The sequence below is a fragment of the Rhodamnia argentea genome, chromosome 5 (genome assembly GCF_020921035.1).
Source record: "Rhodamnia argentea isolate NSW1041297 chromosome 5, ASM2092103v1, whole genome shotgun sequence".
Classification (NCBI taxonomy): domain Eukaryota; kingdom Viridiplantae; phylum Streptophyta; class Magnoliopsida; order Myrtales; family Myrtaceae; genus Rhodamnia; species Rhodamnia argentea.
In genome coordinates, this window is record NC_063154.1 from 26,154,916 (window position 1) to 26,173,728 (window position 18,813).

The following is an 18,813-nucleotide window of genomic DNA, read 5'->3' on the forward strand; positions in this document are numbered from 1 at the left end:
ATATAATGATTATAGTAAAACAAGATTAGAGTACACCTTATTTAAAACATAGAGCATTTGTACTTTATCTAACTTTATTTTCTAGTTTTTAAATAGACTTATTTCAAATGTTACTTCAATCGATGTTCGCTAAAAATCTATTTTTTTCAATTCATGTTCCGAGCGCTTAGGAAATATTACTTTATAACCCTGTTTCGCCACAAATTAATCTTTAAGCCTCCATAAAGCGTGATATTCTTTTAGTAAACTATACATTTGATAAGATAAATCTCGTCTTTTCTCTTGCATCAAAATTCATATCATTGGCTTACTGACTATTAAGAAGTATGCAAATAGACATGTCTGCACAAAGCACGAGCTAAGTAACTAGCAAAATCTAATCTCCAATCGTGCTGGTTCAATGTGTGTTTAAGCTTCTCATGTGCTTCACTAGGATGTCTTTAGAAAACTTCATTTAAAAAGCTATCGCTTGGACTTGATATCAAACATGCACTCGGCACTATACGAGTTTGGATTCCAAGCGGTCCCAACCCCGCTCCGTTACCATTGATTACTATCGGAAAACATAGGTGAGAAAAAAACCTTTACCCATTTATTATTGTGTTGTATTGTTGACATTAGTACAAGTTGGTAATTAGTTCTAAGCGCCTAGTTCATGAAACTTTTTGATCAACTCTCAAGAATAACACTCACGACCAGATTTCTAGTAGACATGAAATCAAGGTTCAAACTTCAGTCACAGCACTTCTAAAAAACGGCTTACAAGGGGAAGAGATGGCAATATGGCGATGAGATTTGGATCCTCTTTAAAAAGGGAAATTGACATAATAACTTTACTTCATTATGAGGTTAGGACATGATCAAATAGAGATCCAATCTATGAGAATGAAGGAGTTAAAATGAAGTTCAACCTGAGTTCCCATCATTGATATGGATGAATAAATTTTGCCCAATGTTCAAGAGATGCATAGTTATCCATTCAACAAACATATATCCGTATGTAAAGCATATGCGATATCCGTACTCGAGTTGTATGCTAGTTGTTCTCTATAGGAGGGAAGTACAAAAGTTGGTGTCACTTAAGGGAAGACATTCATTTTAGTAGACTTGTCGATTCAACAAAAAGCCGATGATAGCACATTACATTCGACCATAAAATACTTCGAGATCTTGCAAAAAATTTCAAACTCTTAAATAGTGCCGAGACCGGTACATATGGATACACCAAACCAATGTTTAACTGATACAGATGTAATCAATGGAGCACAGATCAGGGAGAAAAACCCGAACTCCGATAGAAAGAAACATAGAGCTCCCCTTGACGTCTTTAACTAAGCATGATCCAAGCACAAACTTTTTGCTCAACCACTCATCAATTCCCCATAACATGTCACGCGAGTAACAATGACAAAGTCTCTGTTCTGGGGAGTCTTTACTTGTTAAACTTATTATTTATCGTTGAGATACTCCCAAGCTCCACCAGCAAGCAGCACCGGAGCGAATCATAACCTTTCGATCTGATGAAAACTAGACATAACAAAGCTACAGCGTTACCACATAGATGAATCTTCTAAGGCAGCACAGACTGTCTGGTTCTTCGCAAGCCTGCTCACATGAACTAGAAAAATCATATTTAGGAAAAGAAATGGTTAGTCTTTTCCTCAAGGAGACAATCGAGCGTTGCGAGCATTCAAACACCACAATAGAATACGTGAAAGTACAAAAACTAAGTAACCCAAGTGCCATTCTCAAAACTTGCTCCAAGAGCTGAGATCCACCATTAGATGCTTAAAACTTGAGCTGAACTTAGATTGCAAGTTGAGGATATCCGTACTATGAGATTGATGGTAAAATCTACAGTTACAAAAAGACCTGAAATAAAAAGCTATAAAAAAACACAAAGGCTACCTAAGAAGCTGACAGGGGTATTGGTTTTACAGCACTCCGGATTCGGCGAAACGCAGTCCTCACTCTTTCCTTAAGACCTTCATTTTCACTCTCCACGTCCCCACTCTGCTTGTCCAGATGTGCTACATTCCCATCCACATTTATCACCAGCTTCCCATCCTCACCAAATTTCACATCCCCAAAGAGAGACACTAGAAGTGCATGAATGATCTTCTCTACCCTAGCACTTTCTTCTTCAGTTTTCACGGCCTCTGTTTCAACCACAAACTTCGGAATCTCCCGGCTTATGTTCAAGACAAGAGCAACAACAGAATCTGAAACCATGTCACTAATTGGATCCGATGTCCAGTGCACTGAAATGTGTTTATCAGATTCGTGCTTCACTGTTACTCGATCATGCACACGTAACATGGGAATGCTAGATTCCTCATCCACTGAAGATTCCACACTTTCATATATCTGCTTCAGCCGGTGGCTTATCACACCAAATGCACCTGTGTAAGGAATGGTGATCCTCTGATTAATATTTGCTGTGGACAACTGAGAGAAAACATGAAGATCTTCAGGTGCCATTATTTGATAAGTGAAGCCCTTCTTTACCAGAAGGCCACTAACTGTCTCCCCCACTTCAGGGGTCTTCTCAGCCAGCCTCCCAATAGTTTTTGCCATTTTCTCTGAATTGAAGTACATTTCAACTGATTGACAATTCTTTGGCGTGAGGATTTTGGTGTTGCGATCAGCAAACTGAGTTACGAGCTTCTGTTTGAGCCTTCCCATCTCATTTTCTTGTCCATGTACAAGAACAATGTTCGGAGGCATTACCTCATCCAAAAACGCGCTCGTCTGAGCAAAATCAGCATGGGCAGAGAAGGAAATATAATGAACTTGCATGTTAAGAGGAGCAGTGAGGCCATTCATCAGAGTGACTTCCTTTGGTTCGTTGATGATGGTCTTTGCCAGCGTCCCTTCCACGACATATCCAGGAATAACACAAGCATTTTTCTTGTCAGAGCACCACATGTCAAATAGTTGACGTGACAACCCACTTTGGAGCCCACCAGGACTAGCCATAACAACCGATGGACCGACGTCATTAAAATTCTCAATACTCTTTAGTGGCGAAATATGCTTGAAGTCAAAAGGATTTGCTGTTGCAAATTGGCTTCGAATCCTCTCATTCATGGAATTGATATACGTTTGATAAACAGCCATACACTTCTTTGCAAGGGGGGAAGCATAATATATAGGAATATTATGGAGCTCAGGGTGGTTGGACCAAAATTCGTCAAGGATCAACAGAAGTTCTTGAGCACGACCAAGAGCATATGCAGGGATAAGGACTCTACCTCCTTGAGAAATAGTAGAATGGATGACATCAGTGAAGCGTTTCTCCCGAATATGACGAGGTTGATGTAGCTGCACTCCATAAGTGGACTCAATTATGCAGATATCAGGAGAGAACTGAGGAATCTCTGCAGCTCGGAGATGCCTATCTTCTTCACGAGAATAATCACCTGTGTAAAGAACTCGTACACCAGCAATATCGACCATGAACATTGCAGCACCGAGAACATGGCCCGCGGTATAACACCAAAATCGAATTCCATTCACTTCAACAGTTTGGTGGAAATCAATTACCTACAGGTAAAAGTAGGTTAACATGAGTTAAATGCATTGGGGTCAGTAGTTTAGAAATTATGCATCCGTGGAACTTCAAAGAACAGCACAAAAAGTAACATGATCACAAAGTTCATTTACAGTGAATAATTAGCATTCCATTGGAAGACATTGTTTTGACATGAAACACAACCCAACACATCCATGATACATTATTTGCCATGCCCAATAGACTAGACAATATCCAGAGATCATCCTAGGGCAATTGTCTAGAATAGATACTATAAGTACACAACACATATAACAAACTGTATGATGCGTAAGTACTGAGATAGCTAGTTTATCCATTGAGAGCACTAGTGCATCCAGCTTCTCACACACATGCCACCACTGGGGATAAATGAACTACATTGGACATAAAAGCGGCAGAGACGTCTATAGCTGTAACAGAGGAAGGATCCTGTGCTTTATCTTAAAAGAGACGAAGCCTATATCAGCTCAATAATGAACTTGATTCTTTAAAAGGTACCATACGGGGAATGGTCAGTTCCAAGCATATGGAGAATCTGCAATGCACCTAAAGAAAAAAAGCAATTGAAATCTACTGAGCCTGAGGTATAGCTAAAGCCTGCACATAATTCTGACATGTAAATGGTATACACAAGCAATCCATCCATGACTGGATGCAAAGTAAGAATTATTTTGCTTCTACATATCATCCATTCTAGAATCAGTAAAATGCAACAAGTTGGTCACCAAGAAGCAATCCCCAAGGCAAACATTAGCAAGCAAATTTGTGTAGCATGAAGAATGGGCTCAACAAATGAAGGAAATACCTCAATCTTATCCATCGAACGGAATATATCCTGTTCATCATACAGCATATCTTCAACTGAGACCTTGCTCACTTTTACGTAATCTGACAAAAGTAGCTTGTATATAGCCTTCGTAGCATGAGTCATGAAGACACGACCTTTAAATGTAGTCTGGAAAAATGAGAGCATGTTGGATCATCCGTATTAAAGTAAGGTTCAATAATTAAAGTACCTTTGCACTCTAATATAGCTGCAAACCTTTTCCAAAAAGTACGGTAAGGAAGCTGCATGATCCAAGTGGAAGCTGCAAGCAGTCAAGATCGACTTGTAAAGATCAGAACCTCCACTGTGGAAGCTAAATATGAGAGGGAGGCATAGAAGTATAAATCAGCAATAATGCAAGCTACTGACAAGCCCATCCTAAACTTTACGACATTGGTGCTGATGGATCCACCTAGAAAGGGATCCAAGACTGAGGGGCAAGGACTGAGGGGCAAGGATGAATTCCTTTGGCAAGTCGTAAGAAGAAAGATCTTTTCTTCAAGCAAATTACGGGAAACACCGCGAAAGGCAACTGCACATAATGGAATGAGCAGCCCTCCTCACCAAAGGTGAGTCAGTGATAACAGAGAAGGCAGAAAACACGTACTGAGTAATTAGGAGGACGTCAATTGTCGAAGGGTCAATCTCATCGAAGTACGGAAGAGCAGCCATGCCAGAGTAAGCAGGATGAATTCCACAATCAAACTGTCATCCATATACAATAATTGCGATGAGATCACGAGAGAAACCAACCCATGTGCTAAAACTCTTAACCAGAAAACCCATGAAAACCAAGAAAAAGCAGTACCAACACAGTCTTTCCTTTGAAAGACATGTATACACAGGACCGACCCACTTCATTGCCAGCACCGAGAGGAGTAATGATCAGCTGGTCACCTTCTCTCCCGGCCGGTGGATCCCGCCTCTTCAAAGATGGTGCCTGTCCTATGGAAGCCATATGGAAAGAATATTCGCACAGGCCCTTCAACTTTACCGGGAATGTACTGCCCTGTGGAGAAAGGACAAAGTGTTAAACATGTTCGACGCGGCTCAAGCAACAGGCAAGAACACAACACTTGAAGTCAAACCCAAAATGTACAGACTCAAGATGAACATAAAGAAGCATTAACAAATAACCATCATCAATATTCAAATAACTGCCACCACCTACCAAGAAAACCTAATGGGAAGGAAATTAGTTAGGGCTGTCAAATGGGTGGGCAGTCGGGTCGAAAATGGTCCGACCCATCCATTTATTAACCCGTTTTGACCTATTTCCATGCAATGTAAATTTGATGAACCTTACCCACCCATTTAATTTACTTTAAGCTCTTCACATGTATATGTTACTAGATTATAAACTTCACATCAAAATAAAGAAAAGTATATTTTAAGAATAAAAAATCACTAAATAAAATAAAAAAAAGTGAAAAACCTATAAATTGAAATGCTTATAAAGAACTCTTAATAAGATAAAGTCAGCTCATCATTGACATGAAAAAAAACATTTGCTTATAAGGAGCCAAGTTCGTTGTCCACCAAACAAAATTAAGCAAAAACCTTAGACGAAAATGAAGGAAATAAAAGGAACTTCCAACAATACCATGAGGAATTATCTATCAAAATAACATGTTATATTTCCATCAAACATTGAACCAAACACTTGCGAAAACTCAGTGGCAAAACACAAATCAGTTATAACCTTTTTCAAGTTGTATAGGTTTAAAGAGCTGCAAAAATCATCTGACACAGAACATAAATAAGCGCAAGCGCAAGGACAATTACGAAAGCCCACCACATAACTCCAACAAGAAGCTACAAGTACTCTTTTCTTACCAATTCTGCTATCCAACAACATGCTCAAATTCAGTAAATCACAATCACCCATGAAGTGGGTGTCATCCAAAAATTATTCTAATGTCTGTGAACCGGATCACTTCACTCGCAATAGCAGCGACAATAAGGGACATTCAAGCAGATCACTTCACTAAGGCAAACTTCAAGTAACCATGATATCTAATCGTTAAAAAATTATCACATGTGCTCAAGTCCAACAAACACAGGGGCTATTTCACCGAGAAAACGTCTTAGAAACCTTTTGTCATACAGGTTGTGTGCACTACAAGAACAAACGTAAACACGGCAACGCAATTTTCTCATCCAAAATCTGTACATCCACAACAACAATGGCCAGAATCACCATATATTGGCTACAATTCCAAGTTACTGTCTCATATGCTTATTCATGGATCTGGGACTCAGAACAGGGTATAACAAAGAGGCCAAGGTTACCTGGTCAATAGAGAAAGACGAAGCAACAACTGGTAACTCAAGAAATATGTATCAAATTTGTAAATGGAAATTGCAGCTTTTAGTGAGACGTGCTCACTGAATCACTGCTCTGATCAGGCGTAAACCAAATTATAGAGGCAATTAGGCCTACATTTGGGTCAGCCCTTTCGATTGCTCAAGCGCCCAGATGGCAAAGATTTACCTACACTTGGGACAATCAATTCGATTCAGACATCCATGTCTACCCAAAGCTAAGGAAAAACAATACCCTGCATCATCTAGCTAACTATATATCATCCTAAAGTTCTCCGAACCAGACACGACACAACGAAAATGTCTCAAGTTTCTTATCCTATCACATACTATTCTATTAAATTCTATATCCAGGTGACGAAATTCAATTGAGTAAAACATAAGTATTAGCCAAACTTATCGTTTCCCCCGCTGTCTGCTTCGCGTATTGAATAAACAAGATTCCCCAAATGACTCGACCAAACAGTGCCGGACAAAAGCCTTATCACTAGCCCTTCTCTCATTGGTAATGAAAACGCAAAATCAACTGCAGCGAGAGATATTTGAGCCACTCACGGCAGAGGGAGGAGGTGGACGACGAGCCAACCGCGGGGTCCGACAGCAGTCGACTGCTTGCCTCCCACGAGTCCCGGCTGCCCGGGCAAACCGGGTCCAGCAAGGCTGCGATCACGATGGTGCCCGAGTCGACTCGGTGCTCCGTGTACACGAACCCGTGGTGCTTCGGGGGCGGCAAGGGCTGGGCGCTCGCTTGCGATGAGGGCACGGTCTACGGCGAAGAAGGAGATCGAGGCGCTTCGGAAATCCAACTGAGTGCACGCCTGCGACGGCTTCGAGTGGGTATTGGGTCGGGTCGTTGGGCGTGGGTTTTGAAAAAACGGGTCGGAAAACGGGTCACCCAGATTTATTTTTACCCTTTTGTTGTGCTTCGGTACTTTTTCAAATGCAAGAAATACCTTCGGATAGCATTAAGTAGACGACGAAATTTGAAGCCTCGCATGGTATCAACTCTTCCTGCAAATGTTATAAACAATCTTAATCACAAAACTGCTCAAGGGAACTTTGCGATCCTGATTCTGTGTACGAATGCCCCTTGACCCAACTCCATCCTGTGGTCTGCGCAACTCTCATGCCGATGACCAGCACAAGCGAAGCAAAGCCACATGCCATTACATACGAATAGAATCGTCAAATGGGTGAGTCTGATATACTTAAAAAATGGTCCTATCCAGTTGACCCGTTTACATGAAATACAAATCTAGGAGATTCACATTTGACCCGACCCAGTCCATATTGTTCAAACACTTCCATGTTTTACTCGAATTGAAAAACTCGTATACCCAAATTGAGGTGAGAGCGAGAAGTGAGCGAGCGCGAAATCGAGCGTGAGTCCAAGTAAGTTGTGAACCCATTTAACACTCACGTTATATTGAGCTTTACTATTCTAAGCTAATTTACGACACTATAGAGAATAAATTCAAAGAGCATTTGCATTTTATTTAATTTCCGTTTCTACTTTTTGAATAAACTTATTTCAAATATGGCATCTATCTTTGTTCGCCAAATCTAATCCTCCTTAGGAAACAGTCTTTTCGTCAAATCTGAAAACTGTATAAAATCATTAAAACAAATCTCATCTTTATCTCTTGCATCACATCTAATATTATAAGCCGATTGCCTATTCGGAAATAAGTGAATAGACATGCTCGAGCAAAGCATGGGGCTAAAGCAACGATTAAAATCTAATGATCTCCGACAGCCCCGATTTATGCGTGTTCAGAAATATGCGAATAGCTAATTGCTCGTGTACTTCACCGAGATGTCCTTCGGGTTCGACGTCGATGAATGTGTAATTCGCTATTCGGTACTTGCCGGGTTTGGATTTCTCGTAGTCGCAAACCCGACCCCGCTAGCATTGATTTGTGTTCAGTGACAAGAACGTTGAAAGAAAACCAATGGATAACGTAGTTCAGAGAAAAGCCTTTCCCCCGTTAACCGTTGTGTTGTATCATTGACATTAGTACAAGTTGGCCATGATCTTCAAGGGCCTAATTCAAAAAACTTTGTGTTCGAACGATCGGCAAATGTTTGAAGATGATCATGATCTGGTGGATTCTGATCATGTGGCCGATGATAGCACTTTAATTTTCGACCACAAGATACTTTTGAGATCTTGTAGTTTCCAAAACTCTTCCAAACGTGCTGAGGATTCAAGACATATCGATACACCATAGATTAGTCTAACCGAGAAAATTGTAATCAAAAGGGCTACAGATCGGTGAGACAAACTCGGAACTCAGGTAAAAAGGAACATATAGCCCCACTTGACATCTTAACTAGGCATGACCAAGCACGAACTTAGTACTCAACTACTCATCAATTCCCCCATCAACGGATGCATCTTCCCATGTAGCACGGGTTGTACTTCACTCACCTCCTCCCATGGACTAGAAAAAAATTGCATTTAGGAAAAGATATGGCAAGCCTTTTCCGCAAAGGTGACACTCGAGCCTCGCCAGCCTCCCAGTCGGCAAAATTCGACACATAAAAGTACAAAAACGATCCCATTTAAGACTCACATCATATTGAGTCCTACCCTTCTAAATTTATTTATGACATTATGGCGAATAAACTCAAACCGTATAATAACTCAGCTCATTATATATGGATTAAAAATGAGTTTATGATTAATTTTGACAAGTTTACCCATCAGGCATTGTGCACACGACCGTTCCCCCAATCGCTGCTAATGCACTAGAATCCACTTTTAAATACGAAATTGCACAAGGCCTTTTCCATTTTTGTTTCCTCCCAACCTTAGCCGGAGGACTCTAAGAAAACCTTGACTAACATTAGGCCTTAAGAGCGGAAATTACTTCGCTGTCCATGAAATTTTTACCTTCTTGATGCTGGAGTCCTCCTGACTAAACATATTGCCGTTATCCTAGCCAAAGAAACTTTTCCGTGATATGACATCGAGTACGAGAGCGGTTGTAGGAAAATTATCAAAAAAGTCATAAATCTATTGCAATTATGTCAATTTAGTCCATCTATTGCAATTATGCCATTTTCAGTACTATTTTTTAAAAATAAAAAGAAAGAAAAGGAAAAAGGAAATATAAATAATTATTGTTAAAAAATACTAAAATATTACTGAAAATTGCCGCATCATCTCCGTGAGCACCACATCAACGCCGGCCAATCCAAATTGGCCGGATGGATTGAATTTTCATAAATGCAAATGATTTAGGACTAAATTAACTATAAAAAAAAATAAGGGTTGAATTGGCACAATTGCAATAGATATATAACTTTTTTCATAATTTTCCCAAGCAATTGTATATACGACTTGGGCATGTATGACATGATCAAGCAATAAAAAGGCGAAGACGATGAAATTGCATAAGTAGGATCCCACCATTCGAAACTTGAGAAACAATCTAAATCTTAACTTGCTAGGATCTTAACATAGTTCCGATCCTAAACTTGAGAAGAAAAGCGGGGTACATAGGATCGACACAATCCTACCGATCCCATAGATCCTATTTTTACGTACTTTAATCTTGAAATATGCATATCCAGATATCTCATAACTAATAAATTCCATACGGCTATCTAAGATTATTTTGCATTGCTAGTGTAATTTATAGGATGTTTTGATACAGCCCTTTTAGACATCTTCATCAATCCTAAATCGGATCGCATCTCGCGAAGACCCATATTTTTCATTAAATAGTGAATAGGCTTGATCAAGCGACTGATGGATAAAATGAAAGTATATCAAGATTTTTCTCTCTTTTCGAGTTTAAACTTGTAAGAAGGGATGAAAATGTGTACCCATCGACAGCGAAATAGAGAATTTACATTTCGGTAGTAGTTTAAGTATAGTTTATACCATTAATTCAATAATTTCTACTTTACATTTCGGACAATTTTGACCAGTTGGAGATGACATGGACGTTGGCGCCGTCGAAGCCGACATGGCAATTTTCAGTAATATTTTAATATTTTTTTAAAATAATTATTTTTATTTCCTTTTTCTTTTTTATTTTTAAAAAATATTACTGAAAATTGCCACGTCGGCTCCAGCAATGCCACATCAACGTCGATATCCAAGTCAGCTCCAGCAGATCAAAATTAGCTGGATGGACTAAATTGGCACAAAAATAAAATGTTTAGAACTAAATTGACAAAAAAAATTATGAATGAATTGACATAATTGCAATAGATTTATAAGTTTTTTTGATAATTTTCCCAAACAATTGTATATATGGCTCGGGCATGTATGACATGATCAAGCAATAAAAAGGCCAAGAAGATCAAATTGCAATCCTACTATTCGAAACTTGAGAAACAATCTAAATCTTAACTTGCTAGGATCTTAACATGGTTCCCATCCTAAACTTGAGAAGAAAAGGGGGAACATAGGATCGACACAATCCTACTGATCCCATAGATCCTATTTTCACGTACTTTAACCTTGAAGTACATATATCCATATACCTCATATATAATCATATTTAGGTTATTGAGATTCATTCTCACCCCATTGTGGGACATCCTTTTTCAGACCCTAAGTCCTAGCCATGTCGCCAAAGCTTTTGGGCGTACCGATGGACATCGACATGTCCGTTACTGAGTATCTGGTGGCAAGGGTAAGGCCTACATTAGAAAGGAAAGCATGGTTTGGGTAGACGAAAGGGATGACTTCTAGAAGCCTCACTCCTATGAAGCCTGGTTTTATAAAGACGGCGATACAGAGTTTGGACCGCTTAGGACTTTTGAGATACCCACTGGTATCATTCCTAGGTGGTTTAATGCTACTCCCCCGGATGGTGAAGTACTCGACCCGATCGTCAAGCCTGAAGTCCAACCTCATAATTCGCCTATTTTCCTGGTACACATAGTATAAGGATGGCATAAACTTTAGATTCACGCTATTTTGAAGTTTCAACGAGACACATTTTTCATAACCACTAAATTCCATACGGCCATCTAAAATTTTTGCATAGCTGGTGTAATTTATAGGGTGTTATCATCCAGCCCTTTTAGAGATCCTAAGTCGGATCGCATCTGCGGAGACCCATGTTTTTCATTAAACAGTGAATAGGTTGGATCAAGCGGCCGATGGATTAAACGAAAGTATATCAAGATTTTCCTCTCTTATCGAGTTTAAACTTGCAAGAAGGGACGAAAATTTGTACCCATCGACAGTGAAATAGAAAATTTACATTTCGTAATTTCAAGTATAATTTAGAGTGAACAAAATAACCCTTTTAATTCGAGAAATGTATAAATTTCACTAAACTTGTAGCCAGTTATAACATGATCTACTAGAGTTATTTTCTTTTTAACTATGAGTAAATGAAAGAAAATAAATAAACTCATCATGTTACTTTAACATTACAAAAAAGAAAGTTGGATTGTATCTCAGGCATACTATACTATGTTTAAGTAAATAATAATAAAAAGTACAATTATTAAAACCAAAGAGCATTAGCATTTTATTTAAGTTTATTTTCTTCTTTTTGAATAAACTTATTTCAAATATATCTTCTATTATTGCTCTCTAAAAATAATTTTTTTTCTATTCATGTTCTGTGTGCTTTGGAAACAGTCTTTTTGCCGAATCTTAATCTCACCCCTCCCTAAAGCATGATATTCTTCCAGAAAACTATATATAATTATTAAAAAAATCTCATCTTATCTCTAGTATCAAACCCCATATTACTAGGGAAAAATCACCCAAAAAATCCTAAAAATGCTGTAATTGCACCAATTTAGTTCTAAATCTTTTATTTTTTTGCTAATTGAGTCCTAAATTTTTTGCATTTATGCCAATTTAGTCCATCCGACCAAATTTTGTTGGTCGACGCCAATGTGAACTACTATTTTAATATTTTATTGAATTATTGATTTATTTATTTTCTTTTTTCTTGTTTCTCTTTTGCTTCTTCCTCCAATTAGCAATTAGCCAGAGGCAAGGGCCGATGCGGTCAACTGGTGAGTGCGACCTCGCCCTCGCCGGACCTCACTCTGGCCGATCGGATTGTCGACCGGCTGGAGGAAGAAGGAGAAGAAAACAAAAAGAAAAATATAGAACAAAATAGAGAATAAGAAAATTAATAAAAAAAATAAAATATGACCAAAATTTGTCATTGCCAGCACCGGCATTCACGTCAACGTCGGCCGGCCAAAATTAGTTAAATGGACTGAATTGATACAAATACAAAAAAATTTATGATTCAAATTGGCAAAAAAAAAAAAAAGGAGTTTAGGAATTGAATTGGCACAATTGCAATAGATTTATGATAATTTTAGTAATTTACCTCATATTACTACCTGATTTCTAGTAGAGAATATGATGTAAGATAATCATATGTTTTCCTTTTACAATGTTTTTTCCCCATCAGAGATGAAATCAAGGTTCCAACCTTCAATCACCTTTCTTCTAAAGGCAATAAGGTGATGAGATTTGGATCCTCTTTCAAATGGGAAATTTGACGTCATGAATTTACTTTACCAAGAGCTTGGGACATCATCAAAGAGAGATCCAGTCTATGAGATTGGAGGAGTTAATTGAAGCTCAACTCTGAGTTCCCATCAGCAATATGGATGAATATATCTTGCCAAATGTTCAGAAGATGACCATGATCCGGTGGTATAACGGTCCGTCCAACAGAAAGATTGGTTTTTAAAGCATTTCCGATCATCGAACTCGAGTTGTATACTTGTCGTTCGGTATGGGAGGGAAGCACAAAAGTTGGTGTCACTTAAGGGAAGATGTTCATTTAAGAAGGCTCGTCATTTGCAGTATACAACATGTAGCCGATGAAGCACAGCATACTTTTGAGACATTGTAATTTCCAGACTAATTTGAGCGTGCCAAGGATTTGGGACATATTGATACATCATTGTTTGGTCTAACTGAGAGAATTGTAATCAGAAGAGTAGAGATCAGTGAGGCAAACCCGAACTCGGGCAGAAAGAAACACATAACCCCGCTTGACATCTTAACTAAGCATGACCAAGCACAAACATTTTACTCAACTACTTACCGATTCCGACTTGTCACATGAGTAAAAATGACAAAGTCCGATTTTTGGTTGATCCTTGGTATGTGACAAGTAGACATCACAAAGCTACAGCATTACCACATGGATGCATGTTCGCATGTAGCATAGGCTATTTTCACAGGCCTGCTCGCATGAACTAGAAAAATTGCATTTAGGAAAAGAAATGGCAAGTCTTTTCCGCAAGGTGACAGTCAGAGCCTTGCCAGCCTCCGGTCAGCAAAATTCAATACATAAAAGTACAAAAAACTACGTAATCCAAGCGCAACTCTTGAAACTTGTTCTGAGAGCTGAGATCCAACTTTAGATGCTTAAAACTTGAGCTGAACTTAGATTGTGAGTGGAGGATACCAATACCATGAGCTTGATGCTACAATCTACAGTTAGAAAATGACCGGAAACAAGAAGCTAGAAGAAACCCGAAAGCTACCTAAGAAGCCGATAGGGGTATTGGTTTTACAGCACTGTGGATACGCCGAAATGCAGTCTTTACTCTTTCCTTAAGAACTTCATTTTCACTCTCCACATCCCCACTCTGCTTGTCCAGATGCACTACATCCCCATCCACACTTATCACCAGCTTCCCATTCTCACCAAACTTCACATCCCCAAAGAGAGAAACTAGAAGTGCATGAATGATCTTCTCTACCCTTTTCTCACTTTCTTCTTCAGTTTTCATGGCCTCTGTTTCAACCACAACCTTCGGAATCTCACGGCCTATGTTCAAGACAAGAGCAACAACAGAATCTGAAACCATGTCACTTATCGGATCCGATGTCCAGTGCACTGAAATGTGTTTATCAGATTCGTGCTTCACTGTTACTCGATCATGCACGCGTAACAAGGGAATGCCAGATTCCTCATCTACTGAAGATTCCACACTTTCATATATCTGCTTCAGCCGGTGGCTAATCACTCCGAACGCACCTGTATAAGGAATCGTAATCCTCTGATTAATAGTTGCTGTGGACAACTGAGAGAAAACGTGAAGATCTTCAGGTGCCATTATTTGATAAGTGAAGCCTTTCTTTACTAGAAGGCCGCTTACAGTCTCACCCACTTCTGGGGTCTTCTCAGCCAGTCTCCCAATAGTTTTTGCCATTTTTTCTGAATTAAAGTACATTTCGACTGATTGACAATTCTTTGGCGTGAGGATTTTGGTGTTGCGATCAGTAAACTGAGTTATGAGCTTCTGTTTGAGCCTTCCCATCTCATTTGCTTCTCCATGAACAAGCACAATGTTTGGAGGCATTACCTCATCCAAAAACGCGCTTGTCTGAGCAAAATCAGCATGGGCAGAGAAGGAAATATAATGAACTTGCATGTTCAGAGGAGCAGTGAGACCATTCATCAAAGTGACTTCCTTCGGTTCATTGATGATGGTCTTTGCAAGAGTCCCTTCCACGACATATCCAGGAATAACACAAGCATTTTTCTTGTCAGAGCACCACATGTCAAATAGTTGACGCGATAACCCACTTTGAAGCCCACCAGGACTAGCCATAACGACAGATGGACCAACGTCATTAAAATTCTCAATACTCTTTAGCGGCGAAATATGCTTGAAGTCAAAAGGATTTGCTGTTGCAAATTGGCTACGGATCCTCTCATTCATGGAATTGATATATGTTTGATATACAGCCATACACTTCTTTGCAAGGGGGGAAGCATAATATATAGGAATATTATGGAGCTCTGGGTGGTTGGACCAGAACTCGTCAAGGATCAACAGAAGTTCTTGAGCACGACCAAGAGCAAATGCAGGGATAAGGACTCTACCTCCTTGAGAAACAGTAGAATGGATGACATCAGTGAAGCGTTTCTCCCGAATATGACGAGATTGATGTAGCTGCACTCCATAAGTGGACTCAATTATGCAGATATCAGGTGAGAACTGAGGAATCTCTGCAGCTCGGAGATGCCTATCTTCTTCACGGGAATAATCACCTGTGTAAAGGACTCGTACACCAGCAATATCAACCATGAACATTGCAGCACCGAGAACATGGCCAGCAGTGTAACACCAAAATCGAATACCATTCACTTCAACTGTCTGGTGGAAATCAATTACCTATAATTACAAATAGGTAAGATGATTTACATGCATTGGGATCAATAGATGACATTATGCATGAAAGGAACTTCAAAGAACAGCAAAAGTAAGATCGTTGCCAGTTCATTTACATTGAATAATTAACATTGCATATGAAGACATTGTTTTCGCACGAAACACAAACCAACATATCCATGATAAGCAAATCACCAATGTCTCATCCTAATACAAAATCCTGTTGAATAGGTTCCATAAGTCTACGACACATATAGCAAACTGTATGACCCATAAGTATTGAGATAACTAGTTTATCCAGCTTCTCATCCAGAAGCCACAACTGGGAATAACTATACTGCACATAAACAAGGCAGGGGCAGCTTGTGTTGAGAACAGAAGAAGGATTGTGTGCTTTATCTTAAAAGAGATGAAACTCGAATCAGCTCGATGCTGCAAATTGATTCGTTGAAAGGTAACATACAGGTAATGGCGGGTTGTAAGCATTGGGAGAATCTGCAATTCACCTAAACACGAGAAACAGTTGAATCCTACCAAGCCGGAGGTACAGATAAAGCCTACACATGCTTCTGACATGTAAATGGTATACACAAGCAATCCATCCATGACTCTATGAAAACCAAGAATATTCTGTTTCTTCATCAATGATATCATCCCTTCTGAAATCAGAAAGACTCAAAAAATTGGTTGCCAACAAGTAATCGCCAAGGCCAACATTAGCACGCAAATTTTGTGGGATGAAGAATGGGCTCATCAAATGAAGGAATACCTCAATCTTATCCATTGAACGGAATATATCTTGTTCATCAAACAGCATATCTTCAACTGAGACCTTGCTCACTTTTACATAATCTGACAAAAGCAGCTTGTATATAGCCTTTGTAGCATGAGTCATGAAGACACGACCTTTAAATGTAGTCTGGAAAAATGAGAGCAAGTCGGTTTATCGGTATTAAAGTAAAATTTAATAATTAAAAGTGCGTTTTTACTCTAATATAGCTGCAAACCTTTTCCAAAAAGTATGGTAAGGAAGCTGCATGATCCAAGTGGAAGCTGCAAGCAGTCAACATCGACTTATAAAGACCAGAGACCTTTAATGTGGAAGCTAAATATCAAAGTGTTGGGTAGAAATATAAATCAGCAATAATGCAAGAAAGTGAAAAGTCCATCCTAGCTTCACAGACATTGGTGCGGATAATTTGATAACAGCCCAATGAATCCGACTAAAAGGGGATCCTACTGAGGAGGAACGACGAATTCCTTCGGCAAGTTGTAGGAAGAAAGATCGTTTCTTCAAGCAAATTACAAGCAAACACCAGGAATGGCATCTATATATAATGGAACGAGTGGCCCTCCTCACCAAAGCCAAGTCGATTATAACAGAGAAAGGCAGGCAACACGTACTGAGTAATTAGAAGGACGTCAATTGAGGAAGGGTCGATCTCATCGAAGTACGGAAGAGCAGCCATGCCAGAGTAAGCAGGATGGATTCCACAATCAAACTGCCATCCACATACAGCAATTACGAAAAGATCACGACAGACACCAACCCATGTTGGCTAAAAACTCCAAAATCCGAAGAGCTCATCAAAACCGAGAAGCAGCAGTAGTACCAACACAGTCTTCCCCTTGAAAGACATGTAGACACAGGACCGACCCACTTCATTGCCGGCACCGAGAGGTGTAATGATCAGCTGGTCGCCTTCTCTCCCCGCCGGCGGATCCCTCCTCTTCAGAGACGGCGCCTGCCCAGTGGAAGCCATATGGCAAGAAATGTTCGCACAGGCCCTTCAACTCCACCAGGAACGTACTGCCCTGTGGGGAAAGAACGGGAAAAAACAAAGGAAAAAACAAACGATATTCAAAGCTGCTCAAACAACAGGCAAGAACCCAACACACGAAATCAAACCCAAGAATGACCCAACAACAAAAAAAAAATGAAAAAGGGAATCAAATCCAAGAATGCACAGCCCGAAGATGAACAAAAGGAACGCATTAACAAATCACAAGCATCCACATTCAAATTAGCGCCACCATCTGCCAAGAAACTCCAACGCGAAGAAAACGCAGATTGGAGTGTAGGCGAGAGACTTACAGACAGAACTTCAGAGATTTGCCAAAATGCAGAGCGCGAGGGAGCAAAGTTGAGCTACAGCCCTAAGTCACCAGCCGCTTGCCCGCCTGCTCCTCCGCCAAAATGAAAACATAATCAATTATTAGCTGAGATATTCGAGAAATAATCTCTCCTTAAATTGACCATTTTCTCACTATAGCTTGTCTCAATTGCATTTCTAATTAGCTTCTGCTATTTTGTGCACTTGTTCTTTCATATATAGCCTTTTTAATACTTTTCCAACCAATGTAAAGTTTTGTTAGAATCAACAAACATTTTTGCGTAGAGCATATTGGATCATCATCATTATCATCATCATCATCATCATCATCTTTATCATTATTATTATTATTATTATTATTATGTACTCTACCTATAAAACCAACTTTTAAATTGGGTCTCTCTCGCGATCTAAAATTTAGTTTTACGAATTACTAAGTTTATTAATCTAGCATGGCCCCTCTCGAGTCCATACCACATCGTAACTTAGGATTTAGTAATTAACATGCAAAAGATGTAACTCCGAGCCACTAATCGGTTTACGGTAAATCGATTAGACATATAAATAAAGTGTTGAGAGAAATTCTTTATTTCTACGAATTAGATATTGTGAGCTTTTGAGACTTAATTATACTAGATTACTCTAACGCTCTTTCGGTACTTTTTCTTTTCATGAAAATATCTATGTAGGCAATTTGGATTCATTTTAATTAATATCCTAATATTTAGGTGTTCATATGGGTGTGCAAACATTATTCTTTCATATAGAGTTTTTTTAAATATTTTTCCTAATGATGTAATTTTTGTTAGAACCAACAAACATTTTTGCGGAACGCATATTGGAGTATCATCATC

General features: G+C 39.2%; 2 protein-coding genes across 7 annotated transcripts; both read right to left on the reverse strand.

Annotated features, from left to right (window-relative positions):
• Positions 1 to 1,275: 1,275 nt before the first annotated feature.
• LOC115730101 (cleavage and polyadenylation specificity factor subunit 3-I-like) lies at positions 1,276 to 7,520 on the reverse strand. 2 transcript variants are annotated; one of them, XM_048278579.1, is made up of 6 exons: positions 7,263 to 7,520; positions 5,191 to 5,386; positions 4,990 to 5,087; positions 4,599 to 4,644; positions 4,362 to 4,511; positions 1,276 to 3,546 (listed from the first exon to the last, which is right to left on the reverse strand). In XM_048278579.1, the coding sequence occupies exons 2-6, from the start codon at positions 5,338 to 5,340 to the stop codon at positions 1,909 to 1,911; spliced, it is 2,082 nt and encodes a 693-aa protein (XP_048134536.1). In that variant the 5' UTR covers positions 5,341 to 5,386; positions 7,263 to 7,520; the 3' UTR covers positions 1,276 to 1,908. The 2 variants fall into 2 exon arrangements, with proteins under 2 accessions (XP_048134536.1, XP_048134535.1); XM_048278578.1 differs by having other exon boundaries at positions 5,191 to 5,391.
• Positions 7,521 to 13,722: 6,202 nt separating this feature from the next.
• Positions 13,723 to 18,081, reverse strand: LOC115731502 (cleavage and polyadenylation specificity factor subunit 3-I). 5 transcript variants are annotated; one of them, XM_048278573.1, is made up of 6 exons: positions 17,945 to 18,081; positions 17,459 to 17,660; positions 17,250 to 17,347; positions 16,853 to 16,898; positions 16,615 to 16,764; positions 13,723 to 15,848 (listed from the first exon to the last, which is right to left on the reverse strand). In XM_048278573.1, the coding sequence occupies exons 2-6, from the start codon at positions 17,606 to 17,608 to the stop codon at positions 14,208 to 14,210; spliced, it is 2,085 nt and encodes a 694-aa protein (XP_048134530.1). In that variant the 5' UTR covers positions 17,609 to 17,660; positions 17,945 to 18,081; the 3' UTR covers positions 13,723 to 14,207. The 5 variants fall into 5 exon arrangements, with proteins under 5 accessions (XP_048134530.1, XP_048134533.1, XP_048134531.1 ...); XM_048278576.1 differs by having other exon boundaries at positions 17,459 to 17,655; positions 17,945 to 18,027; XM_048278574.1 differs by having other exon boundaries at positions 17,863 to 18,026.
• Between the last annotated feature and the right edge of the window lie 732 nt (positions 18,082 to 18,813).